Here is a 17,028-nt window from a genome sequence, read left to right on the forward strand (position 1 = left end):
CCCTGTCTGCGGAGTAGTCCCTGGTGCTTCTCTGCGTGCCGGGTGCCACGCTGCCAGATAACATTGGCTCGTTGGGCAGTCCTTAATGGCATGGAATTTAACACGACTAAGTGCCAGATTCATGCACCTAGGACGGAGTAACACCAGATACAAGTATGAATTAGGAGATGAGTTTCTGGAGAGCAGCCCTGCAGAAAAGGGCCATGAGGGGACTACTGGATGGACATCAGGATGGGGTTGGTCAAGCAATGTGGCCCTTCTCCAACTGACCTGCCTGTACTAGGTTATCACAAGCCTGTCAGACCCCTCCATGCTGTGTGACAGGTATGGTGCTCACAGCATTGAGGGCTCATTGAATGTGGAGAAAGGCCCCAAAACCCTCCAGCTGATAAACCCAGGGAAATTTTTCAGAAGGCCAGAGGAGCGGGGATCTCTGTCCACACTGCTGGTAATTCAGCCAGGATGCAGTAGCCAGAGCTACCCTCTCCCTTGCTCTCTAATTCCTGGTCTGCCTTGGATCCATGGATTTTGGAATGCTGGGGCGATGGCCAGGAGAAACTGTTTGCTCTCTGGCCTGTGTGGCGAAAGCCTTGCAGGGCAAAGTAGGGCTGTTTGAGCCCCGCTGCCAAAGCCACGCAGCCTGCATGTGCCAGGGTGACCTGTTTACCCTGTCCTTGCTCCCCCGTCCGCATTGAGCATGCTGAAAACCTGGGGAAGAGCAGGATGTGACAGAGACCAGGCATGCAGGAAAATTGTCACGTCCTTTGGCCCTGAGGCAGCGTGGGGCCAGTATAAAAGCCAGCCCAACTGATGGCTCTCTCAGCCGCTTCCGTCACCTCCTTCTCCTTGGGAACCAGGTGAGCTGGAAGCCCCTTTTCTCCTCCACCTCCTCCTCCAGGACAGGGTCTAGCCTTCGAGGGCAGCTCAGCTGGTACCTGCTCCTTGGTCTTATGTTAGTGCTCCGAGACGGGGGTGGCGGGAGAGGTCAGAGGAGAGACAGTCTGTCGCGGAGACAGGCTGAGGCTGGGCTGAGCTGGCCCTTTGCTCCAGGCTAGTGATGAGCATCCCTGGGCCTGGCTGCTATGCGCAGGACCCCGCTGAGCTCGGGCAAAGAAGCCCTTGTTTCCCGCTGTGCAGCCCCCTGCCTTGGCTTCCTTTTGGTGGGGTTGCAGGCTGCTCCTGAGGTGTCCCTGTGCTCTGCTTCCTCCCTGCCCTCTCTCCCAGGTGCACCTCCAGCCCCAAGCCATGTCCTGCTGCAACCCGTGCCAGTCCTGCCAGCCCTGCGGCCCGACCCCGCTGGCCAGCAGCTGCAACGAGCCCTGTTGCAGGCAGTGCCAGGACTCCGTCGTCGTCATCCAGCCCTCCGCCGTGGTGGTGACCCTGCCCGGCCCCATCCTCAGCTCCTTCCCGCAGAACACCGCCGTGGGCTCCTCCACCTCCGCTGCCGTTGGCAGCATCCTCAGCTCTGAGGGAGTGCCCATCAACTCCGGGGGCTTTGACCTCTCCTGCATCACCAGCCGCTACTGCGGCAGCAGGTGTCGCCCCTGCTAAAGCCACTGGTGACGGCCCGGACAAGGATCCGCTGGAACCCAGAAGATGATGCCAGGCTGAACGACGGAGACTCTGGCCATTGCTTTGAGAGGGGCTGAGCATGCCTCACGCCTCCTGCAACGGGTGTCAGCCCTGAGGAAGGGGCCAGCCTGGGCTCTCTTGAAACATGACCGATGCCTCTCGTTGCCTTCCTCCACTCTCTCCTTTTCCTCCTTTGCCTTTGTTTTTGTCCACTCCCCTGGGCCATGAGGCCAACCAAAGCCAGCCTAGGGGGGACCTGCCTGTCCCTCTCCCTCTGTGGGGCACTGGCTCTTGGCTGTCCGCGCGACCCTTTCCCTGTGGCCTCCCCTCAGAGACATCTTGTTTCCCTCTTTGGACTCATTAAACTCTGCAGCATCCCAGCCCCTGGCTCTGTGTGGTCCTTTCCTCTCTGGATGTTCTCTAAAGCTGCGCAGGGAGGAAGGAGATGCGCCGGGAGGGAACAAATGGGGGAGCAAGTGGATCCTTTCTCATTCCTAGACCAATGGGAGGGCAGCACACACAGCCCCATGGCCTCCTTTGGTCGCTGTCCCTCGGAGCTGAGGACAACATCTCTGGCCACTGCACAGCCCGTGCCCATCAGCCCTTCCCGTGCTGTGTGTCTGCCCAGAAATAGTCCCCTTGGCCTCCAAACAAGCCCTGCGGATGGTGATGCCAGCTTGCCCTGTCTTCATGGGACGAGCCCGGTGCTACAGGAGGCCCTGGGAGGTCAGCAGCCCCACGGGCACTCAGGGCAGTTCCTCTTGCTCTGGATGGAGCTGTGCTGGGGGAGAAGGCTTAGACAGAAGGTGGCGACGAGGACGGAAGGAGGGAATAGCAGGAGAAATCACCCTGGCTAGAGCCCACAGCCGCCTCCTCCTCACCTCCCCACCCATCTCCAGGAGGAAGGGGCAGGGTGTGCATCCGAGGGCAAGGGTAGCTACGGCAAGTCCCCTCTCATTCCGTCACGTCCGTACAGCGGATCCCTGCAGAGGTCAATGGGCATCATTGCCCACTGTCCTCTGAGGGGAACATCTGTGGCAGAAGGAGTCTGCTCCTGATGGCACAGAGAGAAAGCAGGAAAAAAGCACATAAATGACAAACACTCATGGCACTTGCATGAACCATAAGTGGGGCAATACTGAAAAGACCTTGGCTGGCTTCCAGACCCACCAGGCTGCTCTCTCCCTCTCCGTCTCCCTGCGCAACGCGACAGAGGGGGAAAGAAGGTGAAAAAGGCTGTGGGTCGAGGCAAAGCCAGGGGCATCACTTACCCGTTACTTTCACTGGAAAAACAGACTTGACTGGGGGAACATTCCTCAAACATATTGCCAACGAAAAATAGAGCAGGGTGGAGAGAAACAGCAAAAAAGCCCTTAAGATGCCTCCACCCCGTCCCCACGTCTTCTCCACAGCCTCAGCTTCCCTCCTTCATTCACGGCTCTTCTATTTCCCCCACCGCGCAGCAGCGCAGGGGGCTGCGGATGCGGGGGCTGCGGTCAGCACACACAAGTTTCCTTCTGCGCAAAGAGGGACTTCACCTGACCTGCTCAGGAAGAAGCAGCCGGGTTTTGGCACCTTCCCCTGAACCCCTTGTCTCTGCCTCCCCAGACACACGTGCTCGGCCTTCAGACTCCGTGTTCTGTGCGTGACCTGGAACTCATGGAGCTTGAACACCAAAGGAGCTGGACTCAGAGCTGCGCGACTGCCCCTGTGGCACCCCATCTCACAGCCGAGCAACATGCGGAGCCCCGTCCCTTCCCTTCCACACCCATTTGGCACGAGGTCTCAGGCCGTGCCTCACTGAGCACCAGGCCGAAGTGCACCTGGCCCTGGCCTGGACACGAGGAGCCTGCGTCCCGCCCCAGCCCCCAGCAAGACGGCACCATAAGGGGACCGATTCAGGGACAGGGGCCCGCAGAGGCGGGCAGGCTTTCCTGGCCCTGTACTTAGAGCAAGAGGTGGGGGTGCGGGGGCAGAGGCTGCGTTTCAGCTCCCTGGGCACCTCTCTGCCCGGCCAAAGGCACCGCCTCTCAGCTGTAATGGGCTCTGGCTGGCAAGGGCAATCTGCTGCTCTGCAGTGCCCAGGGACACCCCCGGGAAGGCCAAGGTCTTCACCCTGACCCACACAAGTACAGGCTGACACACGTGTGCTCATTCATGCCTGCACGGAACCAGGCAAACCTCTGCACACTTACAGAAAGACAGGAAATGGCAATGAGCGACCATCAGAGAGAGATGGGGGGAGCAAGAGGAAAGGATGTGCCGTGCCCTCTCCCATGGCAGTCCTGGGGCCAACGCAGATGAGAAGCATGGGAGCGGTGCCCCTTTCCCGACAACTGTGCCGCAAGCAAGCCCACAGGAATGAGCCAGGCGCACATCACCTCTCCGCATGGGATGCCACCAGCACTTGAGCTGCGTCTTCCTCCTGCGCCGGCACGTTCCTGTCCCGGAAATCCTTGGCCTTCTCATGCCGGCACTTAGAGCAGCCTTCATGTGGGAAAGCACGTGCCGTAAGCAAGGAAATGAAAAGGCAGCGGTGCAGGAAACCAGGACACAGCCCATACCATTAGGTGGGATGGTCTGCATTTGCCAGGAACTTGTCAGAAAATTATTACTTCCGCAGAGGGTGCCTCTGGGCCCGAGGCAGTGCAGGACTGCTATAAAAGGCGGCCCGACTCTCTGCGCTCTCATGCGCTTCTCTTGCCCCCTTCTCCTTGGGAATCAGGTGCGTGTGAAGTCTCTTGCCCTCCTCCTTCCAGACCAGGTCTTTCCTCCATGGAGGGCTCAGCTCGTGTGGGCTGTGCTAGCCCCGGGCTGGGAGCTGCTTCTCACGGGAGAGGGAAGGGGGGAGAAGGTCTTCTGCAGAGAGAGCCTGGGACGTAGCTGAGGTGGCTCCTGGGCTTTCAGCTGGGCAGCGTGTGCTGGGCCAGGAGATGCGGTGGCCCCGCTGTGGTTGGGTGCAGTGCTGCTTCTCATGTTTCCCCATTTCTGGCTTCCCCTGCCCTCTCTCCCAGGTGCACCTCCAGCCCCAAGCCATGTCCTGCTGCAACCCGTGCCAGCCCTGCCAGCCCTGCGGCCCGACCCCGCTGGCCAGCAGCTGCAACGAGCCCTGTGTCAGGCAGTGCCAGAGCTCCAACATCGTCATCCAGCCCTCCGCCGTGGTGGTGACCCTGCCCGGCCCCATCCTCAGCTCCTTCCCGCAGAACACCGCCGTGGGCTCCTCCACCTCCGCTGCCGTTGGCAGCATCCTCAGCTCTGAGGGAGTGCCCATCAACTCCGGGGGCTTTGACCTCTCCTGCATCACCAGCCGCTACTGCGGCAGCAGGTGTCGCCCCTGCTAAAGGTGCTGGCAACAGCTTTGGGCAAGAACCTTCAGGACCTCAGAACATGGACCGGAGATGGAGCTCCGTGCCATTGGCCCCTTCTTCCACTCAGCCTTTTTGCCCTCTTCCCTTTGCTGTCGCTGCCTCCCAGCACCAGCGTGGCTGGCACCTGTTGGCCTCCCTCCCTCTGCAGGGCAGGCAGACGGACACCCTGCAGGAGCTCCACCGCACCTCAGCGGCTGCCCCTGGCGCTGCCTCGGAGCCACCTCCTTTTCTTCTTTCGACTCATTAAAGCTGTGCTGCATCCAGGCCTGTGCCTCCGAGTCCTCCCTCCTTCTGTGGCAGCTCTCCCAGTCTGCCCGGGGAATAACGGGGGAGGAAGGGGAGGGGAAGGGGAGAACTCCCTGCAGTGGATTCTATCACTTGGCAACATGCTAAATTTAATGTTTTTTTTTTTTGTGGATGAACCGATGGTAATTGCTTTTGAAGGATGGTCAGCTTAGCAGGTGTGTCATGCTCCATCGGGCAATGACAGTATCAGCTCTCAGCCAGCATTCTCTCCTGGTCCTAATCACACATAATGTAACCCCCACCCATGGTCTATAGATACATAGCTGTCAGGCATCTTGGATATTTGAAGCAGGCAATTAAGAATGAGACAATCAAGAAACCAAAGCACCCAGGAAACACAGACATTCAGTGAGTTACAACAGGTGTCAGTGGTTGTTACAGACTGAGGCCCAAGCAGTTTTCCTCACATGGGACACCAATTGTCACAGCACGAGCAAAACTAGCAAGCTGCCACAAGGCTTTACCACGGGTCACATCCTACTGTCCATGCTGTGTCTCCATCCTCCAGAGGCCAGGCCACACTGCTGCTTCTCTCGGCTACATCCAGCTCCTCCCTGCTCCTCCTCCAACCAGCCTCTCTCCCACACGCCTCAGGGCTATTTAACCACTTAGCAGGATGAGCTGCAGCTGCACATCGTCCGTGACAATAACCCACTGCCTTTGCGGCAAGGCCACAGCTGCATGTTATCAATGTAATCAGCCCACTGCCTTCATTCCTCTACAAGCAATATCATGCCATGGTCAGTTGCAGCAAACCAGCAGTGTTGGTCAGATGTCTGCCAAGTCCTCTCTGCTCTGGTCTACCACCCACACCTCTGCCCAGGCATGGTCAGACCTTCACCTTGGATAGTCAGGTTCTGTCAGTTGGCAACAGGTTCTGATTATCCGTCTGACAGCAATACAGAGAATAGATTTAACCGACCACAGCTTTATTCCTTCAGTCTGGTCTGGGCAGCTGATTCCTCCCGGTCATGTACTGGGCCACAGCAAAGAAGAGCAGGACATCTGTAAGTGATGTCATTCCCCCGGGCTTCCCACATCTCCCAAGGTGGGCACATGCTCCCATGTGCCATTATTTCCTCCATGTGTCTTCTAACCTTGGTGGGGAATGGCCTCCTCATTGTCACTGTGTGGAGCAGTCAGCACCTGCAGACCTTGCTGAATTTCTACATCCTCATCAGGCCCCCTTCATGGAGGCCTGGTATACCATCACTGGCGTGTCAAAAACGATGTAGATGTTCTTGTCACCAGAAAAAATGCTGGTGTTGCCTGCTGGCAGGCACAGCCATTCTTCCCCTTTTTCCTGGTTATCACTGAGTTTGTGATCCCCTCAGTGATGTCCTGCCCTGGTTTTGGCCAGGGTGGAGTTAGTTTTCTTCTCCATAGCTGGTACAATGCTATGTTTTTGGTTTGGTATGAGAATAATGTTGATAACACACTGATGGTTGTAGTTGTTGCTAAGTAACATTTATACTAAGTCCAGGACTTTTGGGTTGTTTAGGCCCTGCCAGTGATAAGGCGGGGGGTGTGGGGGTGTGGGGTGTGTGTGCAAGGAAATGGCAGGGGACACAGCCAGGACAGCTGACCCAAACTGGCCAAAGGGATCTTCCATATCATAGAATGTCATGCTGAGTATATAAACTCAGGGGGAGCGGTTTGGGCAGTCTGGTTGTTGCATCGGTAAGCGGGTGGTGAGCGATTGTATTGTGCATCACTTGTTTTGTTTTTTCCCTTTCAGATTTTATTCCTCTCTCCCTCCCCTTTTTGTCACACTACTACTACTACTACTATTATATTTCATTTTACATCAATTATTAAATTGCTGTTATCTCAAGATGTGAGTTTTACCTTTCCTGATTCTCTTCCCCATGCCAATGGGGAGGGTGGGGGGTGGTGTGGTGTGGGCAGGAGTGAGCGAGCAACTGTGTGGTGGTACTTGGTTGCCAGCTGGGGTTAAACCACAACATGTCCTTTAATCATGATTTCATCATATGCAAACTGCTCCATTACACCACTCTCATGAGCAAGAAAATCTGCTTCTTGCAAGCTCCACCAGCCCCTCTTATGTGTCAAAGGACCAAAGGGCTGGAGAACCTGTCCTGTGAGGAAAGAGTGAAGGAGTTAGGCCTTTTTTCTCTGGTGGGGGACCTGATCACAGTATTCCAGTACTTAAAGGCTGTCTACAAAGAGGAGGGAGGCTCTCTCATCACAAGAAGCCTCATGGAGAAGACAAGGGCCAACAAGTACAAGTTGCACCTGGAGAGGTTTTACCTTGACGTTAGAACTACAATTTTTATAGTAAGAACAACCATTCCCTGGAACAGCCTCCCCAGGGACACGGCGGAGTCCCCATTGCTGGAGGTTTGCAAGATGCAACTGGACAAGGTGGTTAGATAATCTCATCTAGGCCTCCTATCCCATGAAAGATTGGACCAGGTTATCTCTGAAGGCCCCTTCAAACCTGGACTATCTTATGATTCTATGATCGTCTCAGTGATGTCCTTCAATCATGACGTCACTTTATACAAACCACTCCACTGCACCACCGTCACGACAAAGAAAATCTGCATTCCAAAAGAGTTTATGGCAATCAAGACTAGCATTTTTGGCAGAGAAAATTAAATGCTGCATGGTTATCGTCCTCTTCATTTCCTAGACTTGTTCACTTAAAGACTCATATGCTATAGGCAGGGAATAGCAGAGAGGAACATGAACTTTTGAACTTCTTCTCTAGAAGGCTTTTGTAGCGATCAAGAGAAATGACGGTCCCCAAAGGGTAAGTCAGCAGGTCCATATTACACTTCTAAGGTGTCAGATTGATGTGCCCAGAGGAGTGTATTGGTATTGATTATCTAGGTCTTCTAGATGACAGCTCTGTTGACTTTGAAGGACTCCACCCCGGGGTCCATTGCCTGGGCGCAGGGCAGAGCAGGGCCTTGGACCCATGCTGGGGAGATGCCTTCCTGGGATTAGTACCAGTACTCGTCCTGCCAGTGTAACTGCCCAGACGGGTCCGGTTCCCCGCACGGCCCAGTGTGAGGCAGGTGTCCTACTGTGAGGGCACAGCCCTGCCTTTCATTGTGCCCATGTGGCTCCAAGTGGAGTGCAGGGTCTGTTGGCGGATAGATGGCCACTGGCTACAGGCTGCAGTGCTAGAAGACCCTGCTCTGCAATGAGGAGCAGTGGTGGTGTAAGCAGAGCTCAGACTGGCCTTGCCTCAGAGCACTGGGTGAGGAAGGGTAGCTGAGTCTGGGCAGGGCCATCTCCAGCATTTGTGCTACCGTTAGGTGGGAGCCTGTCTCGTACTGCCAAAAGGTGCCCAGTGGCCAGTGACATTGAAATAGATGGTTTCTCTGCCCGAAACTGTTGGAAGGAAGAGCCTGAGGGGAACCTTACATCATCCATGGGGTGCCGTGTGTCTGAGTTGTTCTGTTGAGCCCAGTAGTGCCTTGAGGAGATCCGATTCTGTAAGAGTTCCACCCTCCCCTTCCTCCCCCGTTATTCCCCGGGCAGACTGGGAGAGCTGCCACAGAAGGAGGGAGGACTCGGAGGCACAGGCCTGGATGCAGCACAGCTTTAATGAGTCGAAAGAAGAAAAGGAGGTGGCTCCGAGGCAGCGCCAGGGGCAGCCGCTGAGGTGCGGTGGAGCTCCTGCAGGGTGTCCGTCTGCCTGCCCTGCAGAGGGAGGGAGGCCAACAGGTGCCAGCCACGCTGGTGCTGGGAGGCAGCGACAGCAAAGGGAAGAGGGCAAAAAGGCTGAGTGGAAGAAGGGGCCAATGGCACGGAGCTCCATCTCCGGTCCATGTTCTGAGGTCCTGAAGGTTCTTGCCCAAAGCTGTTGCCAGCACCTTTAGCAGGGGCGACACCTGCTGCCGCAGTAGCGGCTGGTGATGCAGGAGAGGTCAAAGCCCCCGGAGTTGATGGGCACTCCCTCAGAGCTGAGGATGCTGCCAACGGCAGCGGAGGTGGAGGAGCCCACGGCGGTGTTCTGCGGGAAGGAGCTGAGGATGGGGCCGGGCAGGGTCACCACCACGGCGGAGGGCTGGATGACGATGTTGGAGCTCTGGCACTGCCTGACACAGGGCTCGTTGCAGCTGCTGGCCAGCGGGGTCGGGCCGCAGGGCTGGCAGGGCTGGCACGGGTTGCAGCAGGACATGGCTTGGGGCTGGAGGTGCACCTGGGAGAGAGGGCAGGGGAAGCCAGAAACGGGGAAACATGAGAAGCAGCACTGCACCCAACCACAGCGGGGCCACCGCATCTCCTGGCCCAGCACACGCTGCCCAGCTGAAAGCCCAGGAGCCACCTCAGCTACGTCCCAGGCTCTCTCTGCAGAAGACCTTCTCCCCCCTTCCCTCTCCCGTGAGAAGCAGCTCCCAGCCCGGGGCTAGCACAGCCCACACGAGCTGAGCCCTCCATGGAGGAAAGACCTGGTCTGGAAGGAGGAGGGCAAGAGACTTCACACGCACCTGATTCCCAAGGAGAAGGGGGCAAGAGAAGCGCATGAGAGCGCAGAGAGTCGGGCCGCCTTTTATAGCAGTCCTGCACTGCCTCGGGCCCAGAGGCACCCTCTGCGGAAGTAATAATTTTCTGACAAGTTCCTGGCAAATGCAGACCATCCCACCTAATGGTATGGGCTGTGTCCTGGTTTCCTGCACCGCTGCCTTTTCATTTCCTTGCTTACGGCACGTGCTTTCCCACATGAAGGCTGCTCTAAGTGCCGGCATGAGAAGGCCAAGGATTTCCGGGACAGGAACGTGCCGGCGCAGGAGGAAGACGCAGCTCAAGTGCTGGTGGCATCCCATGCGGAGAGGTGATGTGCGCCTGGCTCATTCCTGTGGGCTTGCTTGCGGCACAGTTGTCGGGAAAGGGGCACCGCTCCCATGCTTCTCATCTGCGTTGGCCCCAGGACTGCCATGGGAGAGGGCACGGCACATCCTTTCCTCTTGCTCCCCCCATCTCTCTCTGATGGTCGCTCATTGCCATTTCCTGTCTTTCTGTAAGTGTGCAGAGGTTTGCCTGGTTCCGTGCAGGCATGAATGAGCACACGTGTGTCAGCCTGTACTTGCGTGGGTCAGGGTGAAGACCTTGGCCTTCCCGGGGGTGTCCCTGGGCACTGCAGAGCAGCAGATTGCCCTTGCCAGCCAGAGCCCATTACAGCTGAGAGGCGGTGCCTTTGGCCGGGCAGAGAGGTGCCCAGGGAGCTGAAACGCAGCCTCTGCCCCCGCACCCCCACCTCTTGCTCTAAGTACAGGGCCAGGAAAGCCTGCCCGCCCCTGCGGGCCCCTGTCCCTGAATCGGTCCCCTTATGGTGCCGTCTTGCTGGGGGCTGGGGCGGGACGCAGGCTCCTCGTGTCCAGGCCAGGGCCAGGTGCACTTCGGCCTGGTGCTCAGTGAGGCACGGCCTGAGACCTCGTGCCAAATGGGTGTGGAAGGGAAGGGACGGGGCTCCGCATGTTGCTCGGCTGTGAGATGGGGTGCCACAGGGGCAGTCGCGCAGCTCTGAGTCCAGCTCCTTTGGTGTTCAAGCTCCATGAGTTCCAGGTCACGCACAGAACACAGAGTCTGAAGGCCGAGCACGTGTGTCTGGGGAGGCAGAGACAAGGGGTTCAGGGGAAGGTGCCAAAACCCGGCTGCTTCTTCCTGAGCAGGTCAGGTGAAGTCCCTCTTTGCGCAGAAGGAAACTTGTGTGTGCTGACCGCAGCCCCCGCATCCGCAGCCCCCTGCGCTGCTGCGCGGTGGGGGAAATAGAAGAGCCGTGAATGAAGGAGGGAAGCTGAGGCTGTGGAGAAGACGTGGGGACGGGGTGGAGGCATCTTAAGGGCTTTTTTGCTGTTTCTCTCCACCCTGCTCTATTTTTCGTTGGCAATATGTTTGAGGAATGTTCCCCCAGTCAAGTCTGTTTTTCCAGTGAAAGTAACGGGTAAGTGATGCCCCTGGCTTTGCCTCGACCCACAGCCTTTTTCACCTTCTTTCCCCCTCTGTCGCGTTGCGCAGGGAGAGGGAGAGGGAGAGAGCAGCCTGGTGGGTCTGGAAGCCAGCCAAGGTCTTTTCAGTATTGCCCCACTTATGGTTCATGCAAGTGCCATGAGTGTTTGTCATTTATGTGCTTTTTTCCTGCTTTCTCTCTGTGCCATCAGGAGCAGACTCCTTCTGCCACAGATGTTCCCCTCAGAGGACAGTGGGCAATGATGCCCATTGGCCTCTGCAGGGACCCGCTGTACGGACGTGACGGAATGAGAGGGGACTTGCCGTAGCTACCCTTGCCCTCGGATGCACACCCTGCCCCTTCCTCCTGGAGATGGGTGGGGAGGTGAGGAGGAGGCGGCTGTGGGCTCTAGCCAGGGTGATTTCTCCTGCTATTCCCTCCTTCCGTCCTCGTCGCCACCTTCTGTCTAAGCCTTCTCCCCCAGCACAGCTCCATCCAGAGCAAGAGGAACTGCCCTGAGTGCCCGTGGGGCTGCTGACCTCCCAGGGCCTCCTGCAGCACCGGGCTCGTCCCATGAAGACAGGGCAAGCTGGCATCACCATCCGCAGGGCTTGTTTGGAGGCCAAGGGGACTATTTCTGGGCAGACACACAGCACGGGAAGGGCTGATGGGCACGGGCTGTGCAGTGGCCAGAGATGTTGTCCTCAGCTCCGAGGGACAGCGACCAAAGGAGGCCATGGGGCTGTGTGTGCTGCCCTCCCATTGGTCTAGGAATGAGAAAGGATCCACTTGCTCCCCCATTTGTTCCCTCCCGGCGCATCTCCTTCCTCCCTGCGCAGCTTTAGAGAACATCCAGAGAGGAAAGGACCACACAGAGCCAGGGGCTGGGATGCTGCAGAGTTTAATGAGTCCAAAGAGGGAAACAAGATGTCTCTGAGGGGAGGCCACAGGGAAAGGGTCGCGCGGACAGCCAAGAGCCAGTGCCCCACAGAGGGAGAGGGACAGGCAGGTCCCCCCTAGGCTGGCTTTGGTGGGCCTCATGGCCCAGGGGAGTGGACAAAAACAAAGGCAAAGGAGGAAAAGGAGAGAGTGGAGGAAGGCAACGAGAGGCATCGGTCATGTTTCAAGAGAGCCCAGGCTGGCCCCTTCCTCAGGGCTGACACCCGTTGCAGGAGGCGTGAGGCATGCTCAGCCCCTCTCAAAGCAATGGCCAGAGTCTCCGTCGTTCAGCCTGGCATCATCTTCTGGGTTCCAGCGGATCCTTGTCCGGGCCGTCACCAGCGGCTTTAGCAGGGGCGACACCTGCTGCCGCAGTAGCGGCTGGTGATGCAGGAGAGGTCAAAGCCCCCGGAGTTGATGGGCACTCCCTCAGAGCTGAGGATGCTGCCAACGGCAGCGGAGGTGGAGGAGCCCACGGCGGTGTTCTGCGGGAAGGAGCTGAGGATGGGGCCGGGCAGGGTCACCACCACGGCGGAGGGCTGGATGACGATGTTGGAGCTCTGGCACTGCCTGCAACAGGGCTCGTTGCAGCTGCTGGCCAGCGGGGTCGGGCCGCAGGGCTGGCAGGGCTGGCACGGGTTGCAGCAGGACATGGCTTGGGGCTGGAGGTGCACCTGGGAGAGAGGGCAGGGAGGAAGCAGAGCACAGGGACACCTCAGGAGCAGCCTGCAACCCCACCAAAAGGAAGCCAAGGCAGGGGGCTGCACAGCGGGAAACAAGGGCTTCTTTGCCCGAGCTCAGCGGGGTCCTGCGCATAGCAGCCAGGCCCAGGGATGCTCATCACTAGCCTGGAGCAAAGGGCCAGCTCAGCCCAGCCTCAGCCTGTCTCCGCGACAGACTGTCTCTCCTCTGACCTCTCCCGCCACCCCCGTCTCGGAGCACTAACATAAGACCAAGGAGCAGGTACCAGCTGAGCTGCCCTCGAAGGCTAGACCCTGTCCTGGAGGAGGAGGTGGAGGAGAAAAGGGGCTTCCAGCTCACCTGGTTCCCAAGGAGAAGGAGGTGACGGAAGCGGCTGAGAGAGCCATCAGTTGGGCTGGCTTTTATACTGGCCCCACGCTGCCTCAGGGCCAAAGGACGTGACAATTTTCCTGCATGCCTGGTCTCTGTCACATCCTGCTCTTCCCCAGGTTTTCAGCGTGCTCAATGCGGACGGGGGAGCAAGGACAGGGTAAACAGGTCACCCTGGCACATGCAGGCTGCGTGGCTTTGGCAGCGGGGCTCAAACAGCCCTACTTTGCCCTGCAAGGCTTTCGCCACACAGGCCAGAGAGCAAATAGTTTCTCCTGGCCATCGCCCCAGCATTCCAAAATCCATGGATCCAAGGCAGACCAGGAATTAGAGAGCAAGGGAGAGGGTAGCTCTGGCTACTGCATCCTGGCTGAATTACCAGCAGTGTGGACAGAGATCCCCGCTCCTCTGGCCTTCTGAAAAATTTCCCTGGGTTTATCAGCTGGAGGGTTTTGGGGCCTTTCTCCACATTCAATGAGCCCTCAATGCTGTGAGCACCATACCTGTCACACAGCATGGAGGGGTCTGACAGGCTTGTGATAACCTAGTACAGGCAGGTCAGTTGGAGAAGGGCCACATTGCTTGACCAACCCCATCCTGATGTCCATCCAGTAGTCCCCTCATGGCCCTTTTCTGCAGGGCTGCTCTCCAGAAACTCATCTCCTAATTCATACTTGTATCTGGTGTTACTCCGTCCTAGGTGCATGAATCTGGCACTTAGTCGTGTTAAATTCCATGCCATTAAGGACTGCCCAACGAGCCAATGTTATCTGGCAGCGTGGCACCCGGCACGCAGAGAAGCACCAGGGACTACTCCGCAGACAGGGCAAAGAACCTCCCTGAATCCACCCGAGAGCTGGAGTTATTTTTACACTGCCGGACTGTGTATCCAGCTCTCCATCACCTTATTAGCTCATTCCTTCTGCTCATTCCTCGTCTCACTCTCTATACTCTCAAAAATGCTGATCGATGTATCTGTACAATCTTATATTGCAGGCTCACGTCCATCCTGATACTCAAACCTGGCAGCTCATGCTGCTTTCCACAGTATCTCACAAGGGTGTGAGTCCGTCACTTTTTTCTGTGTCACCCAACGGCCTGTAGTGACAGTCTCATTCAGAAGGAGGAGACATCAACTTTCTTGCTTCCGTTCTGCTTGTGCATCTTACCAAAAATTTCCTGCACAATTCAACATCACCTGCCCATGCCTGGTACTTCAGCATTTCATCCCTTCTAGCATTGAAGCGGCTTCACTGTGTGGCTCCAAGGACTTAGTCCATTCCTACTTACGTACAACTCGTTTTCATAGAACGATAGACTCGTAGCATGTTTGGGTTCAAAGGGACCATGGAAGATCACCTGCTCCAAGCCCTCTGCCTTGGGCAGGGACATTCTTCATTGGACAAGTGGCTCAAAGCTCCATCCAACCTGACTTTGTTTTATTCAATAATTCTGGAAGATAAGGCCTATACGATCTCTTTTCCTTTCTTCCTCTAAACATCTACGTAAGAACAATACATCAAGAGGAACTTGCAGACATTACAAAAATACCAGTGTGCAGTCTCAGTGCTCCTTTTATGCCCATTGGTTTGTACGCGAAAACAAGGTCAGGTCTCAGCAGACCAAGTTTGCAGGGCTAGAGCAGCTGGAGCCGTTCCTGTCTGAAGGATCACAAAAACACCCAAAAGAGAGAGCCCAGGCTGACATCACCTGCCTGCACTGGACCCCTCTGGCACTTAGGCCGTGTCTTCTGCCCACAGTGAGGCAGCCTTGCCCCGGAAACCACGGGCCCTCTCATCGCAGCTCTCAAAAGAGACGTCTGTGACGGGACGGGTATGACATAAACCAGGAAACGCAAGGGCAGCGTAGAGGGAAAGAGCAACACATGCCATGTCATTACCGGGGATGTTTCCGTTCATTAGCAGCATGCCGGAAAATTGCTGCTTATGCAGCGGCTGCCTTGGCCCTGAGGCAGCGTGGGGCCAGTATAAAAGCCAGCCCAACTGATGGCTCTCTCAGCCGCTTCCGTCACCTCCTTCTCCTTGGGAACCAGGTGAGCTGGAAGCCCCTTTTCTCCTCCACCTCCTCCTCCAGGACAGGGTCTAGCCTTCGAGGGCAGCTCAGCTGGTACCTGCTCCTTGGTCTTATGTTAGTGCTCCGAGACGGGGGTGGCGGGAGAGGTCAGAGGAGAGACAGTCTGTCGCGGAGACAGGCTGAGGCTGGGCTGAGCTGGCCCTTTGCTCCAGGCTAGTGATGAGCATCCCTGGGCCTGGCTGCTATGCGCAGGACCCCGCTGAGCTCGGGCAAAGAAGCCCTTGTTTCCCGCTGTGCAGCCCCCTGCCTTGGCTTCCTTTTGGTGGGGTTGCAGGCTGCTCCTGAGGTGTCCCTGTGCTCTGCTTCCTCCCTGCCCTCTCTCCCAGGTGCACCTCCAGCCCCAAGCCATGTCCTGCTGCAACCCGTGCCAGCCCTGCCAGCCCTGCGGCCCGACCCCGCTGGCCAGCAGCTGCAACGAGCCCTGTGTCAGGCAGTGCCAGAGCTCCAACATCATCATCCAGCCCTCCGCCGTGGTGGTGACCCTGCCCGGCCCCATCCTCAGCTCCTTCCCGCAGAACACCGCCGTGGGCTCCTCCACCTCCGCTGCCGTTGGCAGCATCCTCAGCTGTGAGGGAGTGCCCATCAACTCCGGGGGCTTTGACCTCTCCTGCATCACCAGCCGCTACTGCGGCAGCAGGTGTCGCCCCTGCTAAAGCCACTGGTGACGGCCCGGACAAGGATCCGCTGGAACCCAGAAGATGATGCCAGGCTGAACGACGGAGACTCTGGCCATTGCTTTGAGAGGGGCTGAGCATGCCTCACGCCTCCTGCAACGGGTGTCAGCCCTGAGGAAGGGGCCAGCCTGGGCTCTCTTGAAACATGACCGATGCCTCTCGTTGCCTTCCTCCACTCTCTCCTTTTCCTCCTTTGCCTTTGTTTTTGTCCACTCCCCTGGGCCATGAGGCCCACCAAAGCCAGCCTAGGGGGGACCTGCCTGTCCCTCTCCCTCTGTGGGGCACTGGCTCTTGGCTGTCCGCGCGACCCTTTCCCTGTGGCCTCCCCTCAGAGACATCTTGTTTCCCTCTTTGGACTCATTAAACTCTGCAGCATCCCAGCCCCTGGCTCTGTGTGGTCCTTTCCTCTCTGGATGTTCTCTAAAGCTGCGCAGGGAGGAAGGAGATGCGCCGGGAGGGAACAAATGGGGGAGCAAGTGGATCCTTTCTCATTCCTAGACCAATGGGAGGGCAGCACACACAGCCCCATGGCCTCCTTTGGTCGCTGTCCCTCGGAGCTGAGGACAACATCTCTGGCCACTGCACAGCCCGTGCCCATCAGCCCTTCCCGTGCTGTGTGTCTGCCCAGAAATAGTCCCCTTGGCCTCCAAACAAGCCCTGCGGATGGTGATGCCAGCTTGCCCTGTCTTCATGGGACGAGCCCGGTGCTGCAGGAGGCCCTGGGAGGTCAGCAGCCCCACGGGCACTCAGGGCAGTTCCTCTTGCTCTGGATGGAGCTGTGCTGGGGGAGAAGGCTCAGGCAGAAGGTGGCGACGAGGACGGAAGGAGGGAATAGCAGGAGAAATCACCCTGGCTAGAGCCCACAGCCGCCTCCTCCTCACCTCCCCACCCATCTCCAGGAGGAAGGGGCAGGGTGTGCATCCGAGGGCAAGGGTAGCTACGGCAAGTCCCCTCTCATTCCGTCACGTCCGTACAGCGGGTCCCTGCAGAGGCCAATGGGCATCATTGCCCACTGTCCTCTGAGGGGAACATCTGTGGCAGAAGGAGTCTGCTCCTGATGGCACAGAGAGAAAGCAGG

General features: G+C 57.6%; 3 protein-coding genes and 2 pseudogenes across 3 annotated transcripts; 3 read left to right on the forward strand and 2 right to left on the reverse strand.

Annotated features, from left to right (window-relative positions):
• The first annotated feature begins 775 nt into the window (after positions 1-775).
• Positions 776-1,952, forward strand: LOC129734380 (feather keratin Cos1-2-like). The gene is made up of 2 exons (XM_055697583.1): positions 776-857; positions 1,225-1,952. Exon 2 carries the CDS (start codon positions 1,246-1,248, stop codon positions 1,549-1,551), a length of 306 nt encoding a protein of 101 aa, XP_055553558.1. The 5' UTR covers positions 776-857; positions 1,225-1,245; the 3' UTR covers positions 1,552-1,952.
• Positions 1,953-2,688: 736 nt separating this feature from the next.
• LOC129734420 (feather keratin Cos2-2-like) lies at positions 2,689-5,144 on the forward strand (annotated as a pseudogene).
• A 3,705-nt stretch (positions 5,145-8,849) lies between these two features.
• LOC129734421 (feather keratin Cos2-2-like) lies at positions 8,850-11,321 on the reverse strand (annotated as a pseudogene).
• Positions 11,322-12,057: 736 nt separating this feature from the next.
• Positions 12,058-12,973, reverse strand: LOC129734376 (feather keratin Cos1-2-like). Its single transcript, XM_055697579.1, has one exon. The coding sequence runs from the start codon at positions 12,762-12,764 to the stop codon at positions 12,459-12,461; it is 306 nt and encodes a 101-aa protein (XP_055553554.1). The 5' UTR covers positions 12,765-12,973; the 3' UTR covers positions 12,058-12,458.
• A 1,882-nt stretch (positions 12,974-14,855) lies between these two features.
• On the forward strand, positions 14,856-16,330 carry LOC129734366 (feather keratin Cos2-2-like). Its single transcript, XM_055697548.1, has 2 exons — positions 14,856-15,235; positions 15,603-16,330. The coding sequence occupies exons 1-2, from the start codon at positions 15,068-15,070 to the stop codon at positions 15,927-15,929; spliced, it is 495 nt and encodes a 164-aa protein (XP_055553523.1). The 5' UTR covers positions 14,856-15,067; the 3' UTR covers positions 15,930-16,330.
• The last annotated feature ends 698 nt before the right edge of the window (positions 16,331-17,028 follow it).

Source organism: Falco cherrug, chromosome 20 (assembly GCF_023634085.1).
Source record: "Falco cherrug isolate bFalChe1 chromosome 20, bFalChe1.pri, whole genome shotgun sequence".
Taxonomy (NCBI): domain Eukaryota; kingdom Metazoa; phylum Chordata; class Aves; order Falconiformes; family Falconidae; genus Falco; species Falco cherrug.

What these genes read in the sequence shown, in the direction of transcription:
- LOC129734376 (XM_055697579.1), bottom strand. Translation starts at nt 12,764, where the DNA reads ATGTCCTGCTGCAACCCGTGCCAGCCCTGCCAGCCCTGCGGCCCGACC.
- LOC129734366 (XM_055697548.1), top strand. Translation starts at nt 15,068, where the DNA reads ATGCCATGTCATTACCGGGGATGTTTCCGTTCATTAGCAGCATGCCGG. An exon ending in TCCTTCTCCTTGGGAACCAG is followed by an intron (nt 15,236 to 15,602) that starts GTGAGCTGGAAG and finishes CCTCTCTCCCAG; the next exon opens with GTGCACCTCCAGCCCCAAGC.
- LOC129734380 (XM_055697583.1), top strand. Translation starts at nt 1,246, where the DNA reads ATGTCCTGCTGCAACCCGTGCCAGTCCTGCCAGCCCTGCGGCCCGACC.